General features: G+C 34.7%; 2 protein-coding genes across 2 annotated transcripts in view; both read left to right on the forward strand.

The window, feature by feature from the left end:
• The first annotated feature begins 180 nt into the window (after positions 1-180).
• On the forward strand, positions 181-19845 carry AFM (afamin). The gene is made up of 15 exons (XM_015593504.2): positions 181-279; positions 2460-2508; positions 2809-2941; positions 3583-3794; positions 4544-4676; positions 5290-5387; positions 6170-6299; positions 9219-9433; positions 12415-12547; positions 14522-14619; positions 15663-15795; positions 16566-16789; positions 17633-17765; positions 18962-19023; positions 19698-19845. Exons 1-14 carry the CDS (start codon positions 192-194, stop codon positions 18995-18997), a joined length of 1815 nt encoding a protein of 604 aa, XP_015448990.1. The 5' UTR covers positions 181-191; the 3' UTR covers positions 18998-19023; positions 19698-19845.
• A 3541-nt stretch (positions 19846-23386) lies between these two features.
• The window catches only part of LOC107196049 (alpha-fetoprotein-like), a 41041-nt gene continuing 38730 nt past the window's right edge, over positions 23387-25697 (forward strand). The window contains exons 1-3 of the mRNA XM_015593502.1: positions 23387-23468; positions 24546-24597; positions 24746-24887. Of these exons, the coding sequence (XP_015448988.1) occupies positions 23387-23468; positions 24546-24597; positions 24746-24887 (276 nt within the window). The remainder of the gene's footprint in view (positions 23469-24545; positions 24598-24745; positions 24888-25697) is intronic.

The following is a 25697-nucleotide window of genomic DNA, read 5'->3' on the forward strand; positions in this document are numbered from 1 at the left end:
CACAGAGATAATTTTTTCCTAGTTAATAATTAGCAAAATTTCTGCAGCGTGATCAAGTAACAATCAAATATGAGGTTTGTGAGAAATAGGTTAAACGGGTTACTTTTTTACTAATAGTGTCAAAGAATAATATAAAAACTTGACTTTCCTCAATCACATTATTTTCCTTTGTGAATGTGACTTCTAAAGCAATGAAACAGTTAGAACTCAGAGGTTTTGTTATTTTAATGTTCTATTTGACTGAATCCCTAACCTTGCCCACAAAGCCTCAAGATGTAGGTAAGAAATTTACTTCTATACCAGCTAAGAAATGACTAAGTTGGGATAATTTCTATTTCCTTTTAACTTTGTTTTCTTTCAACTTAATTTTTCACTTGTTCCTCCCCCCACAGCACTAGTTTATAAATACTGATCAAATATCCTAAACTAAACTAACCTTCCCAGATTTTGTATTTTGGTGTTTTTGTGATCATATTAAGCAATCTATAGACAGAAACAGTTATCACACCCAGCAAATGGTCACCAGCCTTATGTCAGTAGAGAAAGTGTTGCTGAGAGGTATAATTTGGATGTGAAAATATTTATATTCCTTGCAAATGTGTATAGTGTGTGGTAACAGTTGAACACTAAATTTGAGCTGGGATTTTTGTGGAACCTTTAGTTGTTTAACATATCTCCCGATCGGGTGGAAAACACCTTTAGGGTATGCAGGACCCTGCTTTCTCCAGCTGTACAGTTTATAAATCTCCCCAAGGCTTTCCCCATCCCCTATCCCCATCCCTTCTAAGTCTGGCAAAGGCAATATCGGCCTAGAGGAAAGGGTGACTTTTATGTATCTTCTACCCAAAAGAGAACATTTTGAACTTCATCTTTCGGAGGAGGTGTCTTTTTGTATTTCTTCTAGACCGGAAGGTGCACCTTGTTGGAACTTTCACAAAGGTTCCATAAGTGTCACAGTGGCCCTGAAAATGTGGATTATATCTTACTGAATTTGGTACCTCCCATAGTGCCTGTTAGTGAGACTAGTCACAGGGCTCGAAGAAGAGTGGTCATTCTTGAGTTCTCTTTCTCTTGTGCCCCTTGTTATAATTTGTTCAAAAATCCTGTTGATTTTTTGTCTTTAATATCTTTTGCATCCATGCATATCCATTTTGTATACTCATTACTTTTACCAAAATTTGTGTCCTGCTGATTTCTCAATAGAAAAATTGCAAAAGCCACCTAATGGGCTTCTTGCTTTTTTCTATTCATCCATTCATTCTTCCATCTACTTGACATAGTTCTTATCCCTCTTTATTTATCAGGCATTATGAGAGATCCTAGCACATTAGTTATACCACTACCTGGCTGGTATTTCTTAGCATATAGAAACGATCATATTACTATTTTATGTAAACATTTCACTGGTTCTTCATGGCTTCCAATTGAAGCCCAAACTCCCAGGTTTACATGCAAGACTCCCATAATATCGACCCAGGTCCTTTCTATCTTAGGTTCCATTATTCTTTTTTATGACTCACTTTCTCATTGTAGTGGATTAATTGACTTTTCCTAATAAATCTCAAGATTTCTCACTTTTGTGCTTTTATTCACATCATCTATCCACATAGAAAGATGAGACTTATTTTTCTGCTAGCTGAAATCTTGTATATTTTTCAGGTTTGACTCATATGCCATTTCTCCTGTAATCTACTTCTCGTTTCTCGCCCATGAAGAAAGCCTGTCATATGCTTACCTACATTACTTTAGAATGCCATTTACATTCTAAATTAGACTATACTTATGTTCAAGAGTTACTTGCATTGTGAAAGTACTTAGCGACCTGAAGTCTAGGGAAGATGTCTTTTTCATTATTGATTGCCTTATAGTGTCCAGCACGATGATTTTCAAAAGTAAGAATTCCATAAAAATTGTCTACATGGACAAATGTAAATGTGTTCTGATTAGTATATGCTTGTTGGGAGGGAATCAATGATCTGAGACTAGTCCAGAAATTACCTAAATATTGACATTGGGCTAGCCCTGTAAACTGTGTAAACTGACCACCAGCATGCTATGGCATCTCTTGTTGTGTCTTGTTGTAGCATTACATCACATATCAATTAATTTTCATATTATTTTTCTATTCATACATGATAAATACTTAACATGGAAGTGGTGCTTGTATTTGACATTTGTGGCTGGGGAGCCATCAATGGCAAATCTAAAGTCTGGTCAGTTTGAGGTTAATTCAAGTCAATTCAATTTAATGAATATATCTCGAGGTCATAATAAGATGTGATCAAAATCCTGTATTTGGTCCATATGACTTTTTTCCTTCTTGTTAAATATGTCAAATTATTTTCTACCATCAGTTCTCTATTTCATACTTTGTAAATTTAAATATCATATGTAGCTATTTATTGGGAAAATGTTAAAATATCAGGGTATATAATAACTTAAAACTCTTTGCTTTTCAGATGACTTCAGGATTACCCAGAAATTTATAGAGGAGAATGTTGGATATATGTGAGTTTTTCTAATGATGATGCTGATGTTTACCATAATCATATCTGATATATTCCAGAAATGTTAATGCTTCTTAAAAGTAATTCAATTAAATAGAAATCATATCAAAAAAGTAAATACAGCATTAATCATAAAATTCCGATGAAGCAATTGAATTGTTAAGAAGTTGTAGAATTTACAGCCCCACACTTTGATAATTTCCTGAGGCTAGTCAACAAGTAGATGCTCCTGTGAGTTTTTATTGGACATATATGGAAATTCTACAGGTAATCATTTTGTACTCTGTGTGGATTGTTGTAGCACCATCATTGCATTTGCTCAGTATATTCAGGAGGCATCCTTTGAAGAAGCAGAAATGTTGAGGAAAGCCATGACAGAATACAAAGATCAATGCTTGGCTAACATGACACTCCCAATGTGCTCAAAATTACCTGTAAGTAAATTGTTTGTATTTCTTAAACAAATTTCTTACAGCTTGAAAATGTAAAAAGAGAGATGCTCTGTGCCCCTCACTTTTATTTTGCCTGGCCTAGGTATTTAGGATAAGTTAGTTTCCTAGGAGAGATGCAATTCGGTATTATGATGCACAGGAGAACTTGGCCATGAGCTTGCCAAAAACCTGGCAAAACACACAGAAGTACAGAGTCATCCTCCTTAGCTTCCTGTCTCAATGTCTACTATCTACTATCATACCCTTTTTTCTTGGCTTTTCTCAATTATAGTCACCATCTGCATCTCTAGAAAAGTATTACCAAACATCACTACTAAATACTTTACTACTACATTCGCACTCTGACTCTGTCACCTTGGGAGAGGAAGAAAAAAAGCTGTAGTTTAAGAGAAATATAGGCAGCGAATAAAAAGTAAGAGTTTGATGAACCTCAGGATAGATATAGAAAGTTTCCCAAAATGTGGAATAGTTGTCAAGGGTGTGGGTTAAAATGATCTGCTGATGATATTGAGAAAATTACAATCTATTTCCTAAAGGGTGATACTCACTAATTATTATGTCATCTCAGAAGGTTGAGAAACTTTACAATGAATGAAAACTTTCTTTACTTCTCTGTTGTCTAGAATGATGTTTTACAGGAAACGATATGTGCTATAGAGGGGCTGCCACAAAAGCATAATTTTTCACACTGCTGCAATAAGGTTGACTTTGAAAGAAGACTTTGTTTCTTTCGTAATAAGAAAGCTGGTGTAGAATTTCTGCCCTCTCCCCTTACTCTGGATCCTGAAGAGAAATGCCAGGCTTATAAAAATAACAGTGAATCTTTTCTAAACAAGTAAGTTTCATTTTAGTAGAAAAATGATCTAATTGAAGAAATATTCTTAGGCTGACGAGTATCTAATCTCTATTACAAAAGAACATAGTTGTGTTCATTGATGGATTAATTCATTCAACATGTGTTATGTGTCAGATTCTGTATTCAGTGCTGAGGATATAAATATGAATACGATATAAAATCTGCTTTCAAGATTCTTTCATTAATGATGTTAATTTCATAACATGATAAGCCCTAGAACAGAAGTTCAGCAAAAATCTGTTATCAACAATGCAGTAATTAAAGAAAGAGAGACTTTTTCTGGAAAGCTGGTATACTCATTGAAACCTAAATCACTAGTTCATTTGAACATAAGTGAATATAATTCCTGAATCTCAGATGGAGTGTATCTCAGTAGCTGTTCTTTAAACTTGGAAGAGAGAGCTGCTGATCATCTGGCAGCATTGGGAGGAAAGGTCAATAGTCATCTTAGTGTTCAGGATTAGAGCTGCAATCATCACTCTTATTTTGGAGGTGCCAATTTCAATGATAAGACTCTAAAAATTTTTATTGGAAACTGGATAATGCTACCTTATATTAAAGACTTTTGTGATGAGAAAGCCTTTTCTGTAATTTCATTTTTACAACTGGATCTCCTTGTCTTTTCTTCTCTTTCTTTTCCCTTTCATTTTCTTTCCTTCAATTGTCTATCATTCTTTCATTTCTTTCCTGCTTCTTTCCTTCCCCTCCTTCTTTACTTTTTTTAATAGCTATATTTATGAAGTTTCCAGGAGAAATCCCTTTGTTTTTGCCCCTACGCTTCTAATGCTTGCTGCTCGTTTTGAGGTGATAACTAAAACATGTTGTGAAGAACAAGATAAAGCCAACTGCTTTCAAACAAAGGTGGGTATTACATTTATTTCATTAAAAGAGAAGGAGTCACCCAACACAGTAGACCTTTATTTAAAATTAAATGATAGTGAAAAAGTCATTTACCATTTATAACCATTCTCTTTCCACTTTTACTGGTTTTCAACCCATTGGCCATTTGTTGCTGATCTAAAAGTTCTTAGTACCTGAGATCCTCGAAAGACAATTGCCCACTTCCAAGGTTTCTCTTCTGGCTTTGTCTTTCTTGAAAATTGGAAGCCTTTTCAAAAAGCCTTAGTGAGTGTATATTCAGGGTAAAAGATGACAATTTATCTTCTATCCTTGGCAAGCCTTCTTTTAGCTAACCATATAATAGAATCATCCCAGTAGAGATGAACATTCTCACAGCACACTGTACCACTCACCTTCCCACCAAGTACAATTCAGTTATCAGAATTGCTCCACCTTCAGATGTGCTACAACTGCATATTTCTTTTGATATGTAAATTTACTACAATAAAAATCCCATAGATTTTTTTTTGTTTCTGAGCAAACTTTGAAATAATTTGGTCAACATGTAGCTAAGAAATAAGAGAGTAGTGGGATTTTGCTCTTGCTTCAACAGAATTTTCTCTTTCTCCTTCAGGCAAAATCTGTCATACAATTTTTAAAAGCATTGTCTTCTTATCAAAAAAATGTCTGTGGGGCATTTTTGAAATTTGGACTGCAAGTCTTAAACTCTATGTGAGTTTTATAATATGTATTTTGTCTCTACTCGAATTTTCTTATCTGTGCTCCATTTTTATTGTCATTGATAACTTTTTATTTATATTCTTCTCAGTTCTCCAGAGGTTTATGTGGGTCTCAATCTATGTGGACAGCTCATGACAGAACATTAGTTTGGAATGAGAAAAGACTTGATAGGTGGGGGAGACCTTAGAGAGAAAGAGGGCTACTTATGAGATATTTTTTGATTACTTAGGAATCTGAATTGGTCTGGGAGTTCCCAACCAGGATTTTAAAAGTTCCAAGTGCTTTAGACTGACTTATCCATCCATATTTGACCTTAATGACCAAGAGACAATCTTATAAGGATAAATTTTATCTCAACTGCTCACCCTAACCAATTAGTAATGGTGCTAGTTCAATATCTTGAGAAAAATTCTGAAATTTCAAATAGATCATCAGAAAAGAACTCTGTGTTGGATTATCTATGCATACCATGGGCTTACAACAGGAATTAGTGGTCCTTACAAGATGTGTTTTGCTATAAAAATTATGGAAGAGAGCACATCTCTCAGGCCCTTTTTCCCCTGACCTGATCTGGGACTCAAAATATTAGCCTAAAATTTTCAAAGTGATCGTGTGGGCCGCACAATGTATAAACAGCAATTTGGTAAAGATATCTGTGAAAAAACAAGGATATCAATGTTTATTGCAGCTACTTAAATTGTATCATCAAAGAACTCCCTCTTATCTTAGTTGCTGTTTAAATTGTCTTAGTGGTTTATCAATTCTCTTTCCAGAAACATTGCTATACTTAGTCAAAAATTCCCCAAGATTGAATTTAAGGAACTCACCTCCCTTCTAGAAGATGTTTCTTCCAAATTTAATGGATGCTGTGAAGGTGATGCTGTACACTGCATTCGAGGCTGGGTAAATATTCTCTAAAACCAAGTAAAAATAGTAATTAGACAGCCTTTTTTATTCTGAAGTTGCACTAATATGTGGCTACTTTACCACAATGAAATCAGAACGTTAATAAGTTGTTAAATAATAACATAGAATAAGTAAAATACAAGGTAAAATGTTAACAAATAAGCCTAAGTATAACACAGAACTTTGGGTATATATATACACGGAATTGTTTTTAGAGTACTCAGCAGATTCTATTTTATATGGCTAAATGTCCTTACATAAAACTTCAGGAATTTAAAATTTGTGAACATTTATTTAGGCCAAATTGAAATTTTCTTTAATATTGCAAATTCTCTTTTTAAGGTATTAGAAATCAATAATAAAGCTCAGAGAATGATTTTTTACCATTATGTTTTTAACATGATGCTTTCTCTGGGTTTTCTCAGGCTATTTAGAAACATTCTTTCCAAATAAGTGAATATGACCATTTATAATGAATCTATTCTTTAAAATGATTCTCCAAGGCCATACATTGGTAAATATATTGACCTAATTTAAATTGTTCATGCACACAAAGATAAGAGAATTTCATTTAAAATATTCTGACTACTTAGTTAAAATTAGACTTTTATCCTTAGCGAATTTTACTTAGTTTTAGTGTTTTAAATTCACAGTGAAACAGTATGTTAATCAAGTAACTTGAATTTTGGAATATAAAGATATGCACATTTTATTTCAAGCAGTGGACAATAGATGTCTCTAAGAATTATTTTGTTCCTAATACTACTCTACTTAAAAGCTATCTCACTTGATATTTACCTTTATATTGTTTGATTGTCTATGAAGATATATTTACATTATATAATGTAAATATAGTATTGAATTAGAATATAATTAAAGATTTTTCTATGAAGTTTGGAGCTGAGACAAAGAGATCATATTATGTCCTCAGTTTCCCCTTTGATTACTTTATGAAGAAATAAAAGGAATTAAATTGTTGTTCATTCAAAATAGGAGTACATTCCAGACAATAAGACATGTATTGCCTAGAATGATGATGGGCTTACGTGAGATGTGTATGTTTTTGCAAAGAGTGGCTCTTTCTGGTCCTATGTACTTTATTGAAAACATGGTGCCAACCCCCATTCCATTTCTCACCCAGAGCTTCATCACATTCTTCACCCTCATTGTTAACCAGAAGACGATTCCAGGCAGGAGGAACAGCTTGAACACAGTCAGAGAGTCCTGGAAGAGCCTGGTGTTTTGATGGAACTCAATGTGGTTCATGTGAAGCTGGATCAGAGAGTAGGAAAAAATGTGCAGCCTCATTCTGGACAGTCTGGAGAAGGGATTAGGGACCAGCTTTTAAAAAATTATCCAACTAAATGCAAATCAAAAGCATAATGAGATATCATCTCACACATGTTAGAAAGCTATCATTGGAAAGTCAACAAATGACATGTGTTGGCGACGACGATGTGAAAAAAAGAGAACACTTGTGCACTGTTGGTGGGACTGCAATCTGGTGCAGCCACTATGAAAAACAGTATGGAGATTCCTCAAAAAACCGAAAAAGATATACCGTACAATCCAGCAATTTCACTTCTGGATATTAATTTAAAGAAAATGAGAATACTAATTTGAAAAAATATGTGCACTTCTATGTTCATTACAGCATTATTTACGATAGCCAAGATATGGAAGCAATCTAGGTATCCATTGATAGATGAATGAATAAAGAAATGTGATGTATATCTATTTAATAGAATATTATGCAGCAATAAAAAAAGAGTGAAATCTTGACATTTGTGACAATATGGATGGATCTAGAGAGTATTATGCTAAGTGAAATAAGTCAGGCAGAGAAAGACGAATGGTTTCACTTGTACATGGAATCTAAAAACAAAACAATATCAATTAAACAAACAAAACAAAAACAGACTCATAGAAACAGAGATCAAAGGGATGATTACCAAAAAGAGAGAGAGTGGGAGAATGAGTAGAAAGGGGAAGGGGAATACAGTCAATAACAATGTGATAAGTTTGCATGGTTACAGATAATTACTAGAATTAGTGTGGTAATCACATTGTAAGGTATAAAAATGTCAAGTAATTATTTTGTATACCTGAAACTAATATGAACAATACGGTATACCAACTATACTTAAAGAAAAACATAAATTAAAAAAAATATCTAATTACTGTGAAAATAAGGTAATGTCACCCTCTCCCTTACTCCCACGAGTTTATGTGGAGGTTGAACTTGGAATGAGACATAGGAAGAGAGAATAGAGTAAGGCTTTTTATTTTGTACATTATTTGATAATTTGAACAGCTTTGAATTAATAATATCCATAGGAAAATTACAACAATGAGTAGAATAGTTTCTTATGTTTCAGAAATCATTATCTGGTAGTTGCTGTAGTAGTTCATTTGTTTATCATTCTTTTATTTTCTTATCAAATATTTATTGAGTTTCGACTATGTGCTTGGCAATGTAGTTTCAGGCCACAAGAGGAGAAATGTAGGATTATAGATATTAAAGTTACATGTCTTTGGTGGCCCTCATTGAATCACACGTAAACTCTTATGGAAAAAGAAAAAACAAAAAACCAATATTTAGAATTTAAAATGTCAATATTCCAGAGGAGTAGGGGTAAAATATTTAAAATATTAATATTTAACAATGAATGTGAATTTATGACTCTATTTTTCATAGTTATATTATCTAAAATCCTGAGAAATAAAGTTTGTTTTAATATGAAACTTCATGTGTATTAAATCAATACAAATTTAAATAAATTTTATCTATCAAATCAACTGATGAAGCTATTTCAGATGTTATGCTCATCAATGGTTTTCATTTTATTATGAAGGGCAATCCAGCCTTGAAGAAATCGTAAAAATAACATCATTTCTCATTCTTACTTGGTACAGAGCAAAGTTATGGACCATATTTGTTCAAAACAAGATTCCATCTCCAGCAAAATCAAAGAGTGCTGTGAAAAGAAAATACCAGAGCGTGGCGAGTGCATAATTTCCTCAAATAAAGATGATAGACCAAAGGATTTATCTCTAAAAGAAACAAAATTTACTGAAAACAAAAATGTGTGTGAAGAACGAAATGCTGACCAAGACATCTTCATGGCTGAGTAACAAAACTCTATATTGAAATTTATAAGGCAAACGGAAACTTATGACTTGACCTATTTTAGCTAATTTGGGTGGAAGAAATGAGAATCATTCAAATCATTTTAAAAAATCAAGGTTATAGGTTATAGTGTTTTCACATGATTTTAAGAAAATGAAACTGTGTTATTATAGTGATGGCTAACATTTATTGAGTGCTTGATATGTGCTAGATAATGGGTTAAGTACTTTATATGATTATCTATTTTAATTCTCACAAAGTCATGTACAATAAGTATGATTTCCCCTGATTTTTCAGAAAAGCAAAATGAAGTACAGAAAAGCTAAATAACTTGTTCAAGATGCATAGCTAAAAAAATGGCAGAGTAAGGATTTGACCCCAGAATGTCTGACCTAAGAAGTTGCAGGTGTAACTGCCGTGCTATGCCATCCCACAGCTATTCAAGGAAAGACTAGTGGACTTGGAGCAAAAAGGACAAGATTTGAGTCCTGGTTGGGTCACTGGGACAAGCTAACTGCTCTATACTTTAGATCATCATATATAAAATTCATGGAATATTCATTTATTCAAAGTTTATTGGCAATTAAGTATAATCTGGGTACTTTACTAGGTTTTTATACAGGGTTTTTATCTCCAGTAAGCTTGCATCAATAGGGAGTGTGATATAGGAAGAGCAGACATATACAAATGAGTGCAAGAAATACACTTTTATTTTGGACAGCACTATATGCTAAGCAATGTGAGGAGAGGGAAGGAAGTGGTCATTTGTACCTGGGGATCCTGGAAAGTCTTAATCAGGAGGAGGTTCTTGAGGAAATTTTGGTAACCTTGACAGAGAAGGCAGGGCATGGATAGAAGTATAATACTACTTGTTGCGTATTTGGCTGTGAGTAGGGAATCCACAGTGAGAGACAGGGTAGTGAGAGGCAAAAAGGGTCAAATCATGTAGGCATGCTAAGTTAATGAGGTGCCACTGAAGGATTATCAATTGAAGAACAAGGCAGAACAAAATCACCTTTGGTTTTTAGAAACAATCTGGAATGAACACAAGTTTGGGGTTAGGTGGTTGGGTGAGTAGTTTTCAGATTTAATGAGTTGAGAAGTATGGATGAAGAAGCAGGTTTTTCGGGGTAAGAGAATATGTTTGGATCTAACTACATTGACTTTGAGGGGCTGGCTTGTAGAGTAACTAACAGGGACTGTCATGAGACAATTTTATATGTGAACCTGGAGCTCTAGAAGGAGTTCTGGATTGAAAAATACAAGTTATTAAATACTTACTAAATTTTAAGTGCTTCTCATCTACCAACCAATTTAATTTTCAAAACAACCCTCTGATGTTGGAATACTTTATTATCCTCTTTTTATAGGAAAGGAAATTGAATCATAGAGGTTAAGTAACTTGCTGCAAAGTCACACAGCAAATATGTGGTAGAACCAGGATTCGAACACAAGCAGTCTGGCTCTAGACTCCTGATCTTAGAATCACTGTGCTCTATTGAGTCTCATGAGTCAGAGTATTAAGTCAAATTAAACTAAACCAAATGATAGATGAAATGCATTTTACTTGTACCTGACTCTCTTGTACACGTGCTCGCTAAATGAAAGCATTTTTTATCATCATCATCATCATCATCATCATCATCTTCATCATCATCACTATTACAACACAGATAGCATTTGAAGTGTGGAGAGAAATGATAAGCAACATGAGCATGCTAAGTCAGAAACAGAGTTTTAAGGTGCAGTCTTTTTGGATGCAAACGTTTGACGCAAGACCTCAATGGATTTGCCAAGCTCGAGTAGGCTTCCGGGGAGTGTTGTTTGCAACGTTTTGGTGGTGTGTTTTTAGGTGTAATTTTATTTTTGGGAAAAGGTCCATGACTTACATTGGATATTAAGAGGAGCACTTGATTATCTGAAAGTTAAACGATACTACTTTAGGCTATGGGAATATATCCCACAAATGGGACTGAGAAGGCAGATGGAGAAGAAAGAGAGATGATGTCAGAAAAATCAAGATTAATCAAGACAGTCAAAGGCTGTAAAACAAAAGAGGTGAAAAGAGTTTCCTGGACTTGAAAAATTCTTGTGAGGTATTGCTTTTACAAAACACGAACACCATTTTAACTTATTTTGAATGGATACGATTTTTTTATGGAGAAGAAAGTTAGCTTGGTTTAAAAAGAATGAAGTAGGCATTACATGGAACCTAAGTTCAACTTTTATACTTCCATTAATAGCAAGGTGCTTAACTAGTCAGAGACTTAGTTTCCTCAGCTATAAAATAGTATTATCTCGAAGACTAAGTGAAGTTAAATAAGAAAGTGTTTATAAATGCTACAAAGCATACTTTATCTTTTATGTCCAAAGCTTGATCCAATGCCTAGCAGCTACTAAAGGCTTAATAATTGTTGGCCTCTTTGTCAACTTTCTCCCCAAATCACACCCATCTATACCGTTGGAACCTCTTATTGAGGCCATGGAAACCATTGACAATGATTTAGAGCTGCAGGAGTGATTACTCCCATATTTGACAAGTGACAGGATGAAGTAATGGATGAAGGCCTCTCCACAATCTCTCACCAAGGTGACACTAGGAGTGGGTAGAAAGCCATATTTCCACCATCTCAAGTTGAAAGTCTGAATGAATTTTTGAACAGAATTATACTCGATAAAGTATTGGTGGCATGGTATACTATTTCTGTTGCTTTATAAATTAAATCATTTTAATAATTAATTCTAAATAACTGATGATTCTATTCTCTCAAGCAAAATCATTGTTAGTTTAAAACATAATATAAAAGAGAATCTTTGTGAAAAGATCTCCTGTAGTCAAAACGTCCTCTTAAATTACTTCCTGACCAAACCAGCATTGGAGAGCAGACTCAGTATTAGATCTGGCTAGACTAAAAGAAAGTAGGACTTGGTATTTTGCTCTTTCTCTAAGTCTTAATATACAAAATTTTTTACACATCACAGGTTTCTTTATGAATACTCAAGGAGACATCCAGAACTGTCTGTGCCGGAGCTTTTAAGAATTGCTAGCGTGTACGATGATCTCCTGACAGAGAGTTGCAACACCAAAAACCCTCCAGACTGTTACTGTAATGCGGTAGGTTCTATCTTATAGACCCAGAGCAATAAACCAAACTGAATCAAGAAAAAAACAAAAAAAAACAAACACTTAAAAATTGAAATCGAGGTTTTACTTCAGTCTAGAGGGTAGAAAATGTGACTGACCAAGCCGAATTTACTTTAAATTCACCATGGGCTATCTTTGGAAGACCAACATGAATTTGGGTTATGCATGATGTTTTGAACTATTGATCCTATGTGTTGATGCAAAAAATGCTTCCCATTAAACATTTTATGTTTATACATTTATTTATGTACTCTGTATTATATTGGGCCATATTAGATTTTTTATGATTATAAAAATAATAACTGATTATTAAAGATGATTAGAAAAGTACCAAAAATTACAAAAAATAAAAATAAAAACTTTCTGATTTTGTCATAGGGAAATAGCTGTAATTAACATTTTCTTTCATCTTTTTATGCAAATATGCATATATTTGTGTGTGTGTTTAAAAGTAAGATTGAAATAATACTTAAGAAATTTTTGGATCTGTTTTTATTTAGTATCATAGAAAATTTTTTATGTCATTAAACACTTCAAAATGTACTTTATTTTAAATGATGGTATTCTATCATAATAATTTAACTGCTTTCTTACTACGTGTAGGGCTTTTTAGATATTTCGTTAGGTTGTTTTTAATTTTATAAGCGACCCTGAAGTAAGTATCTCTTCCCATTCATCTTTATTAATATGAATGATTATTTTCTTAAGATAGATTATCAGAAGGGAAAATATAAGGTCAAAATATATTGACTGTATAAAAAAACATTTGATAGAAATGGCTAATTTACTTTCTAGAGAGTTTTTGCCAGTATAGAGTGCTATAGCAGTGCTTGAAAATGCTCATTTCACCCCCATCCTTACCAACATTGTACATGGAGGTTAACTTTGCTAGTTTTATATGTAAAATACAGTGATTGTGTTTTAAGCAAACATTTATTTGATTTTTAAGTGAAATTAAGTTTTTCCCATATAATTTTAGCTCCAGTAGTTATAAATTTTCTATGAACAAATTTTTCATGTCTATTACCCATTTTCTTGTTGAAATTAGTATTTTTAATATCAATTCATATATACTCCTTATGTGTTATAGAAATCATTTGACCTTTCTGATTTATTTCTCATTCATTTGATATGTGCTGCTTTTGTTTTAAAATTTTCTTCCATTTACCATAAAAACCAGTTGACACACATTTATATTTGAGCAATGAAGTAAGAAGACCTTTTACTGATCCTTAAATAAATCATACTGATAGAAAAATTTTTTTTACATGGCAACACAATTTGTCCCATGGCATTCATCCACTTGTGTGTAGTTTTCTCTTAGGTGTTCACTCAGTAAGTGTCCAATTTTGTGTGGAAAATTGGACACTTACTGAGTGTCCAATTTTGTGTCAAATATTTGTGTCAAATATTTGTGTCAAATATTTGAAGATAATTAAAAGAGATTTAAGTTCCAATTCTAAATAATGAAAACTAAAGAATAAAATAAAGATAAATGTGGTTAAAAATATTCTGTAGCAATATTTACTAGCTGAGACATTCCAGAAAAGTCACTTGACTTCATAAGGCCAGTTTCCTGTATGTAAAAACAGAAATAACAACTACTCTGGTCACTTCAAAGTGAGAATCAAATATGATCATTGTCACCACAAGATTTGATTATACTTTGTAAAGTGGAAAGTGCTACCGAAAAAAGTACAAAATAATAATGAAAAATTTGGACTTCCAAATTTAAGCAAAAAACATATCTATTTATAACTATAATTGATAAGATTCAAATTCTACACACACATATAAAAAACTACCCTCAATTTAGTGAGTAATGTATGGTAATGATAGTTTGAAAATATTATATAAATATAAAAGCTATTTAACAAGTTGATATGAAGCTTATGATTAAATTTTAGATAAAATGTTCATAAACATGATTGTTCTTATTTTCAGGAAAACAAATTCAATGAGACAACTGAGAAAAGCCTCAGGATAGTACAACGAGAATGTGATCATTTCCGGAATTTGGGGAAGGATGACTTGAAATATCAGTAAGTTGTTTGCCCAAGTAGGTTAGCATTTGTGACCAGGATAAAATAATGAGAGCTACAAAGAGTCAAAATTTTAGTTCAGTCTTCCAGTTATGACATTCATAAACTTCCAGAATTCATAAACTCTGCAAAGAATAAAACCACAAAAGTCAAGAATGCACACTGAGTTGTCAAATTAAGGCTTTATCAGGAATAAGGCTAGAAATCTTTTAAAAATACAGGATTCTGGACAAACTGACTCTAATGCTTTAGTTTTTGTTTGGACTTGGCTTTTTCACTCCCAACCCAGAATCTCTGGATTCTGTTTCATTTGAGGGAGGAGGGTGGGATGGAGTAAACTTCAAGTTGTTACAATTCTCAAGGAAAACATGGTTTGCTCAGGATTAAAGCCCATTTTATTAAGTTTATAGAAATAATTCTGGATTTGCTTAACATTTAATATTTATTTTTTAGGACTCTTGTGAACATTCATGAACATTATACAATTTATTCTGAATTTTCTGAATTAATGTAGTGTGTTGAAACCAAATATCTTCCAATCAAAACAAAACATGGTTTAAAACAATGTGATTTCACTTTTTTTGTAATGGAGTTGTTAGCTGAGAAGTCAAACTTAGCCCGCTAGAGATCTTACATTCTTTCATTTCAGATTTATCCTTTTTTGCAATATGCATTTATTTAATTCTCCCTTTAAAATATTTATTAACTATGCAAGGGATTTCAAGTAGGATTTTACATACTAGTCAAGGTATTTGCTGCCAAGGAGCTCCTAATCTCACAGGGAAAATAGGACAGGCAGATCTAAGAGTTTCTGAGATTACCATGAAATTAAAAGGAAGTCAAAATACCGAGATTTAGGAGGGAGGGTGTAGGAAAACAGGGTGTGAAGACACAATTCTCTACCTTTCCACTAGAGAGCTGAGGTTCACGTTGCCCTTACATTGATCTTCCATAGCCTTGAAGGGTCCGAGTTTCAAGTAGGTAAACAGGGGAAAATGGGTATCTGCTTTCACTCAGAACCAAACAGACAAATGTCCTTTCAGCTACCTTATCAAACTCACCAAGATAGCCCCTCAGCTCTCCACCGAGGAACTGACCTTTATTGGCGAGGAAATGGTGACAGCTTTGACCACCTGCTGCACACTGAGTGAAGAGTTTGCCTGTGTTGATAATTTGGTGAGCATGGCCCATGTACCTAACTATTCCTGAAATAAATAAATAAATAAATAAAAGATATCTGCCCATATTGATTTATAGTGATTCTCTATCTTCCTCTCTTTATTGTTTTTGAAATTGTTAAGCAAGGAATGTCAAGTTCCTTTTTGGCTCGCTGCATCAAAATCCTAAGAAGCAAATGGGAATGTCTTAAATATTTATTGGGGGTTCTTTAAATCATCTTTTTACTTATCTATAGTTGAAGTAATTTGTAAGGGCAAATGCCTTAGGAATCACAATATTGTTTCAGAATGATACAGAAAACATTATAATTTTAAGCAATGTTACGAATTCTCCCTTTTACCCCACCAGCTCAGTGAGAGAATTTCTGCTTCTTACCTAATCACAGATTGGGTGTATTTCTTTAAGGCCAGAATGGGCAGTACCCTGGGGGACATCTCAGGAGGACAATAAATCTAAGGGCCACAGTGTTTAGCTACCACTTTTAGTTGTCTGGTTGCAGCTCACAAGTACAAATTTGTATATATGCTAACAAGAAATTACTCTAAAGGCATTTATATTGCTATGACTTGAAATTTTTTAATACATAATGCCACTTACGAACCCAGCCTCTACTTTTCTTTGTACATAGTGTTGTGTTATGAGTGCATGGGTTTTTCTTAGTAAAGTTAACAGCAATCTTAGAACAATCTAACTATTCATCTAACCATATTTCAAAGCTCCATTTAAGTTTGAATGTCATATCTGAGTTCCAACTTTCATTGGTACAGGTGGATTTAGTTCTTGGAGAGATATGTGGAGTAAATGAAAATCGAACCATCAATCCTGCTGTGGACCACTGTTGTAAAACCAACTTTGCCTTCAGAAGGTCCTGCTTTGATGCCTTGGAAGCAGATGAAACATATGTGCCTCTATCTGCTTCTCAGGGTTTATTTACCTTTCACACAGACTTGTGTCAGGCTCATAATGAAGAGCTCCAGAGAAAGAAAGACAGGTACTAATATTCTCTTCCATTCATCTTTTTCCTCAGTCTGAAGACACACATGCATTAATGAAAAGTTTCATTGCAATGCATATGTGATCTTGGTGTTACAATCCTATTCCATCAAATCATCCCATCTTTCCAACCCAGAAAAATGTCACAGACAAATGCCAGGGCATATTGATTGCCATGTTTATATATCAAAACCTAGCTAGTCTTTTCCTTTGCTAGAGACTTGGAGTGTCTAATAGACTGTAATTTGGAAAGGTGAGTTAGGGCACTGAGCAAAAAGGCTCATAGGTTGGTTTATAACGAATCGGATTTCCTAGAGAGAAGGTTCTAGATGTTTGCCCCGAGAATCTTGCTTAATGTTTGAAAAATAGGAGAGGCCCAAAAGAGACAGTAATTTATTTTCGTTTTCTTCAGCAAAGCTATAAATGCCAAGAAATAAGACCGATTTTTTACGTGCAGTCAGTGTCTGTTCAAGTAGGGTGGAAACAACATTAGGCTACTGAGGAAGAGGGAATGGATCTTGTCTGGGAAATTAATTTTTCAGAAAGATTGAATATAGTCACATATTCTACAATACTGTGCATAATGAAGACTTAATATCTGTTCACATCTTTATACCATTTTGTCTATAGTTATATAACTCTATAAAGAACGTTACCATGGAATCCAACCCATAAGTTTAACAAGAGAGTTTCAGGAGACCCTTTCAAAAGTAGAATATTTTAACTTTTATACTCACCCCAATTGAGACACCCAAGACATGTGAAACGATAAGCATTTTGGAGAAGAGGAGCTTAAGAAAGAAATCTTTAATTAATTCTGTTTGACATTTTTGGGTCACAGGTTTCTTGTCAACTTAGTAAAGCTGAAGCCTGAACTTACAAATGAGGAGCTGTGGTCATTGTTGACAGATTCCGCTAACGCAGTAGACAGGTGCTGCAAAGCGGAGAGGCCTGAAGCCTGCTGGAATGAAGAGGTAGTTACTTTTATTTTCTACTAAAATTCAACTGGTATTTCTGGTCAAATAAAATAAAACAAAATTCCCCACAGGGCCCTGTTTCCTCCCCACAATGTCTGAGGCCTATGTTCGAGAGCACAATTGCTGCACAGCTAATATGCAGCATCTCTGATAGTATTTTGTCACTGTTTCCTTGGTGACAACATGGTGTAACAAAAGCTATTAGGAAAACTTGAGTTCTGATGCCACCAGTCTTGGCCCTGTAACTTAAGCTGAACTGCAGTTCGCTATCTGTAAATGAGGCTGGTGATCATTAATCTTGTATTATGCCATTAGTCCTTACTTTTCTGTTTTGAATTACCCATCACCTTAATAAAACAAATAGTCACACTGACTTGCAAAGGAAATTAATCAGTTTCAAAGAGAGAGGAGAAAGAAGGGTGTTAGAATGTGAGGTCTTTCAGGGGGTGGCTATCCGATGTTCCTGGGCCTTATCCTAACATCCCTCACTTGAGAATACACGTGCATGATGTGAGGAAGTGGGAGGTAAGGTAAGGGTAGCAGGGGAAGAGAAAGGAGATGTGTCCCTGCTTGTTCTCACTTTAGTGACTGGTGTCTGTGACGGACTCACCCTGTCTTCCAGGATCCTCAGGGACCTCTGAATGTCAGCCTCCATGGGTGATTGGGTGGGAAGTACCTCTTCACTCTCTTTAAACTTTCTTTCACAGTTTCTTTCCTGGTGACACCCACTCCACTCCAGACTCACAATCCGTGCGCACGCACTCGCACACTTCATGCACACGCACAGGCATACACTCTCACACATGGCTTTCCTTATGTTGAGCACCTTCTATACTTTCCAAGAGAGTGCTTAGTCTGTGAGAATTTTGGGGGTTCATATTGTTAGTTTATTAAAAATATGTTTAATGTAATTAGAGAGTATTAATCAATACCTAGCATTTACCTGAGTGCATGCATACCTTGAGGCCATGTAAAGGAAGAGATAAATTCACTTGCAGTTCATAGAAAGCTGGGGTGTCTGAACTCAAATTCACTTGAAGAAGAGTATTCACAGTCTCCCTGACAATATGTGAGTAGTTTAATTTTTTCCAAAATTCAAGGCAACATACTTCTCTAAATTTAAATAATGTCTTAATTTTTTCTGCCTATATGTTTCATTCATTCATTCATTCATTATATTTTCTCTCTCTCAGGGTCCAAAATTGGCAGCCAAAAGCTGGGCTTCCTGAGAAATATAAATTAAAAACCAGCAAAGGTAATATTTTCTATCCTGATCAAATGCCAAATGTATTTGTAGCTTATTGGGTTGCCCTGGCTTTTCCCCTCTCATGCTTCAATGTCTGTCTGTTTCTGGTTCAATCCACATGTCTTGTACCTAACAGACCCCAATATTGGTCCTGGGTATCTTCCACTCCTTATAGGCTAGTCCTGCTGCATTTATGCTGACACTTCTTACTGTTCAAGCAGTATCCTAAGTAGCCAAAAAGCAGCCACTCCTCTGCCTTTCTGCTGTTGCACTCAGCCATGTGGACCAGAAAGCGGAAGCAATCAAAAACCTAAAGGTTGACAGAGAGGAGGCGGTTAGGATGGCAGACAGGCCTCAGTGGATCTGTTCCAAGAGTCTGGCTGCAGTATTTACATAAACAAAAAGCGATATGTTTGTGATTTCAAATATATAAAGGATGCCTTCTCCTCTGCAGTTTATGTAAGACTCACACACAAACTTCAGGAACAAAATGTTGCATAGATATAGTGATGATGTTCAATGTCTGGGAAGAGAGACCTGGGCCATCATAAAGAGTAGATTTGGAACTACAAGAGGCAAAACATAATTACCATTGATAATTTTTTATAGACGTGACTTTTCATCACCAAAGTTATAATATTTCATATTCTTTTGCTGCAGAAGATAATATTTTTTCTTTCCAGGTTGTCGAGAAAAGAGAGGAAGGCCATCTTATCTGCTTCCATCCGTCCTGTGGTGAATTTCATTTTCTTTGACGAACACAGTAAAAAGATTCTCTGGAACTTTTACCTGAAATCATGTTATTGCAGCAAGCAATAAACAACAAAATTATAAAGCTATTTCTCAAAGACTGATGTCATGTGTCAACTTGATAACAAAATTAAACAATCACAATTCATTCATTCTACCTGCATCTTTGGTTCACCGGCTAAATCTACCATGTAGAAGACAGGACTCGAAGAGCAATTGTGTGGGCAAAATTATCACAGATGCCCATTCTTGCTGCTACTGGGAAGGAAGTGGGGAGTTGAGGCCATGCAGCATTGCTGCTGACGCTGCTACTACTATTACTACTACTGTTTCTAGCTGGCGCTGAATGTCTTCAATGTTAACAAACACTGTCCTAGGTACTTTTCATGCATTATCTCATTTAATTCTAAGAACTATATGAAGTAGACATTATTTCTATTCCCATTTTACAAATAGGGAATCTGAGACGTGGGGAGATAAACTAATTTGTTCATTGTCATGACTAGTAATGGGCAGAACCAGGTTTGAGTCCTCTAATTTCAGAGCAATATTCTTAGCCCCAATACACATTACCTCTCAGGTATAGCCATGTTTTATACCTTGTAAAATGTGTTATTTAGAGAGGGCAAAGAGCGACAGTGATTCTTCTCTGCCTCCCTTCCAAGCCAAAATTATGTTGGAGCTGTAAATGCTTAGCAGTGATGTCTAAGGAGAGGGAGTGGTAGAAACTGGGAAGCCAGGAAATAAAGGTTGACCATGTGCTTGTGGCCTGAGCATCATTATTGTTCTCTAAAACTTTAAGGTTTTTAGGATTTCAAAGTTTGAAATTGAAGATGATGGTCATTTAATAGATAATGCTAGAGAATATTCACAGAGTTCTTTTGGTCTAGCATTTAGAGCATAATCTTTAGGATTCTTATTCATTTATTCAATAAATATTAATTAGATGGCTACTGTGTGTCGGACATTGTGGATACAAATTGGTGAGCCAATTAGATGTGGTTCTTATGTCTTGCTGGGCGGGGGGCAAGGATAGTAAGCGAACAATCACATATCATAGATACAGAGATGGAAAAAGGCCTCTGCTGTGAGTGCACATTGCACAGGCACTTAGTATGAGCTGAAAGTGCAAGGTGAGATGGGGGTGGAGTTTTTCAAATTCCTTCTGCCAGTAACTTGCTGTATGGCCCCAGACCAGTATCCTACATCTCCATCTCTTTGTTTAGGGTGGAAGAATAATTTTCATGTCACAAAGGCTCTAGAGAAATATTTTAATTTACTATGTTGTAAAGTATCTAATACAGTGGCCGGCAGATAATAGCAATTGAATTCATGAAGCTATTTTGTCCTTATATCATTTTTCCAAACACTCTCATTTACTAAACAAGGAAGAATGTTTTACTTAAATAAAGGTAATAAGTTCATCTAACAGAAGTGAAACTGCACAGTTAGCTAATTCAATTTGTACCTAATACTGGATTCTGCTATGTGTCCAATACTGTGTGCTAAGAGCAGCAGATATGAAACCAGAGCCCCAGAAACGTGCTGCCATCACAAGACTCAATTATCACAGAGGAAATTGCCGTACAACTCTCTATCGATGTGCCAGAGAGCATACTGATAAAAAGGAGGTAACCATTGTGATGCAAAGAGGAAGAGAAATGGTTTATTCAAAACACATATTTTACCTGGACAAGAGAGGGTTAAAATGAGGACAAGCCACACTCACTCTGTATTGTTCAGACAGAACTCAGACCGGTAAATAGAACACACCTAGACTCGATGCAGGAAGAACTGTCTAGTGATAGAGTCACGACCAAGGTTTTTGGTAAGATCTAGGGATCCAGTCTTGATTTTTAAAAGATTCCTTTGAACTCTATTTTTTTATGACTTGGACAAGAATTAGTTTTGTTGTGCAAATATTTATTTAAAATCATCAAAAAATCATCAGTGTGTTTTATATACCTCCTATTTTTTATCTTAAAGTTCAGCGTGAAGACCTTATTCTCTTAGAGAACAAATTCTGTGCTGTCATTGAGTCCTATCAAAAAATCCACTATCTTGCTTTTGCTTAAATATCCCCACTAAAAGTCTGAAAGTCCACTGTTAGTCACTAGCAGAGGACTTAACATTTTTTAATGTTTTCAAGAATTTCTTACTCTGAGAGGATAGTTTTTATGGGAAGTTAATTTTGTCCAAAAAATTTTTAAAAGAATTGGTTTAGCACACATACAATATCTTTTTCCCTTAAATGCTAATCAGTCAATAGTGGCCGTCCTATGGCATTGTGCTGTGAATGATTCTAAGGCCGAGTCTCACTCAGTTCAGGCAGAAAGAGCACAGTGATCAGTTAGTAATGTCTGCAATGAGTGACAGTCTAGCAGCACTCATCCAGAGGTTTACCATCCATAGAATAACAGGTCCATTTCGAATAGTTCCTGGAGGCTTAGATAGTTCCATTGCTCTAAGGATGCACAACAGAAGAGATGTTAAACATTAAGACGTTTTAGAGGACTCCAAAAAGCATAAAAAAAACCTGCCAAAGATAGTCTTCCCTTTGCTGATCCTGGCTTTCTATCACACATGGCCATCAATATTTTTTACCATTAGCTATGCATCCAAATTTAAATAATAACAGTCTTGTTGTTTTTCTAGCAAATATATCTCTTTTGTGATATTTCTTTGCCTAGGAGACCAGAAATGAAAATATGTGGGTAGCAGAATCAGGCAATGGACTGCCAGCCTTAGAAATTATCTGGTCCAAACCCTCCATCTATAAATGAGGAAACTGAGGACAGGAATAGTTAAAGTAGTAACCCGTGATCTCCCATTTCCAAAAATCTTGGACTTTACATTTATCTTAGAGTTTATATTTAATCAGCAATTACCTGTTTCCTGCCTTAGACCCAAGAACTGGATGACAGGTGAAGCAGACAATAGCTGAGGAATGTTGGGACCTCAGCTTTTAATACTAGCTTTTGGGTGCTGTGGACTCTGAAGTCAGACAAACCTGAATTTCTACTTGTGAGTCCATGAAAAAATTATATGATTGAGTCTTAATTCCTCATTCAAAGAATGAGAGTACTGTTATTATATCATCATAAAAAGCACCAGACTCACAGGAAGCATTCAATAAATTAGGTCCCATTTCTTTAGGTTTGTTCCAGAGGCCTATGCTCCCTACTCTCTCCAGGGGCTTAAAAATGAGCCTAGCAGTGGAACCAGGGCCTACATCATTTATTTGAATCTGCCATAGTATGTGTTTGTCTTCTCTTTTGCCACTTTAGAACTTTGTACATGTCAACAGGCATTTCTGGGAAATGAGATATTTACCAAAAGTGTTTATTGATTACTTTATTACAAAGGCCTACCTGGTGTAATCTTGAAAAAACAAGGACATTGACATGACTCATTTTAAAATCTAGTATTCATTAATGAATGGCTATCCATCAACAATTTTTTTCATTGTCATGAATTTCTTCAATTTGATCGTAGTGGCCTAGAAAAAAAATATCCACAGAAAAAGTTTAATTATTAATTGTAATTACTTGAAAAGACTATAAAAGGATTCTTCGATTCTCATGAATGATAGAACATCTTCTATAGTGGTTCGTCTGAAACAATGAAGACTATTAGACTCATAACTTTTCTTTTCTTCAGCTACGTTAAGTGCCAGACTCTTCAGAGCAGTTTTCTAGATGCAGGTAGGGAATCCTATTTACAATCTATAGGTCTCATGGGCCTAGAGTAAGAAATGATGACTTCTGAAATGCATATGGAAAGACATCTTTCTCAGTGCTCATCACTGTCAATAGGGTCATTGAAAAGTGCTAAAAATTAACCTATGGAATGAATGCAGAAAGAGAGTTAATTTATTGAGGCAGCCCACAAGAAGATCTTATTTTAGCCTTACTTCAACTCTAGGTGAGAGAATGATACATGTCAAACTTGTATGTGAAATTGGATAAATGACTTTAGATAAAGCAACAGTATTTACAGTAGCAGGAATAATATTAGAGCTTCATTATTAAAAGCTAGGCAATGTGCTCCATGCTTCACACACATGATTTCATTTAATTCTGACAACCACCCAAAGTTTCTCTACATTTTATAGAGAAACAAACTCTGAGAGCTTAAGTTATCTTCCCAAGGCCAGATCTAGAAGGAGAACCCAGAATAGCTGTCTTTAAAGCCTTTTCTTATGTTAATATAGTGAATAATAGTGGTTTCTTTATTTAATAAATAGAAGCTAAGACCTTTAGAAGCTGTTAGTGTAAGAAAGCATTGTTTTCAATAGAGAACATGCATATGTGTGTGTTGTGGGTAGGGGTGCTAAGGAAGATGAAGATGATGAGCAAGTCCAAGATGTGCGAGATACTGCTTTTGCCAAATTATGCCTGACAAAGTGTTAATGTTTACACTTTTGTTCCCAAAGCTAAACTCTCTCTTAATATTTTTTGGGTGTGCTAGTAGCCTACAAAGTAAAGAGTTAAATAATCAAATCATCGAGTTCAATTAATTCAGAAGTGTTAACACAAGTACATGTAACTTATTTGTAACTCAATGATATATTTTAACTACACAATATATTTGAATAGAAGTAAGTCATTCACAGAATTCAGTTTAAATACCAGTGAGGATATATTCTGATAATTTGTTCTAATTTATTATGATAACCAAAAATAGATCTGAGTAGGTCAACACAGGTTTCAGAATTGTAAAAGGGGATTTCATTTCGGAAAATTTCTTCTTATACATATAAAATCTCACTTTTTTTTCAGCCATGCAGCACACTAATAGCCAGAATTATTTGGAGGAGAACTTAAGAGACATGTGAGTTTTATAACAAATATTCTTCTGTCTGAAATTTGAATTTGCATTAATAATTTATGGAGAGGGGAGTGGGGCAGTGATATAACAAAGAATGATGAAGGAAAATAGTTTAATTCTATCTTTAACATACAGAATTTTGTTATTTCAGTGTTAGCATTATGGTTGCTCAGTTTCTTCAGAAATCGACTTTTGAAGAAGTACAAACCATAGTTAAAGAGTTGCTGAATTTTGCAGAGAAGTGCAAGAGCCTCAAGCTACTTGAGTCACCTTCAGAATGCTCTTACCAGTTGGTTGGTAAATCAAGTTCTGTCTCTCTCTGTCTCTCTGTCTCTGTCTCTCTGTCTCTGTCTCTCTGTCTCTCTGTGTCTCTGTCTCTCTCTCGGCTAAATTGTAACCAAAAAGTGTTGTTATGAGGGGGCTGGTTGAATAATTAGTAAGAGGATTGTAAGCCAACCATATGTACATGATTCATACTCAAGACATAATCTTTGTAGGTTTATTAACCTATAGTTTATTAGTTCATCTCTAGAAGATGAACCAACACTCAAGAGAATTAATTAGGGCCTAGAATGTCAGTTTGTTAAGTTGGTTGCTCTGCTTCCATCACTAAATTACTATTGTCTGACATCCTTGTATAAAGATTCCTGGGAAATTGAATATTAACTTTAAAAAGTTTCTTAGAGAATATGAAAAAGAAGACACACATATTATTATGGGCTCTTTTTTCCAGTTAGTAGATAATCTTGGGCATTACAATTGTCTATTATAAAGTATGTCTATCTTGTGATTAGCAAATTTTTGAAAAATACTAACATATTCTTACCATCTATCCATCTCTCTATATATTTTGATCAATTATTCTCATGAAAAACAAAATATAAATGAGTAAGTTTCTTCTTTATAGATATTTTTACTTCATCTTCTTCGGAGCTAAAACCTACCTATCTTTTATCAGACTCAAAGTAGACAGAAAAATCATCAGTCTTATTTGAAACACGTTTTAAATGAAGTACTTTTGCCAGTGGCTATTCTCACTTAATTTTATAGTGATTTCTTATTTCCATTGCAAAAGATGAATGTTTTATGCCCTTATGCCCCAA

This window comes from Pteropus alecto, unplaced genomic scaffold, assembly GCF_000325575.1.
Source record: "Pteropus alecto unplaced genomic scaffold, ASM32557v1 scaffold237, whole genome shotgun sequence".
Classification (NCBI taxonomy): Eukaryota; Metazoa; Chordata; class Mammalia; order Chiroptera; family Pteropodidae; genus Pteropus; species Pteropus alecto.

Coding starts and splice junctions, on each gene's coding strand:
- AFM (XM_015593504.2), top strand. CDS start 192: ATGAAACAGTTAGAACTCAGAGGTTTTGTTATTTTAATGTTCTATTTG. Junction 280..2,459: donor CACAAAGCCTCAAGATGTAG/GTAAGAAATTTA, acceptor TTTGCTTTTCAG/ATGACTTCAGGATTACCCAG. Junction 2,942..3,582: donor CAATGTGCTCAAAATTACCT/GTAAGTAAATTG, acceptor TCTGTTGTCTAG/AATGATGTTTTACAGGAAAC.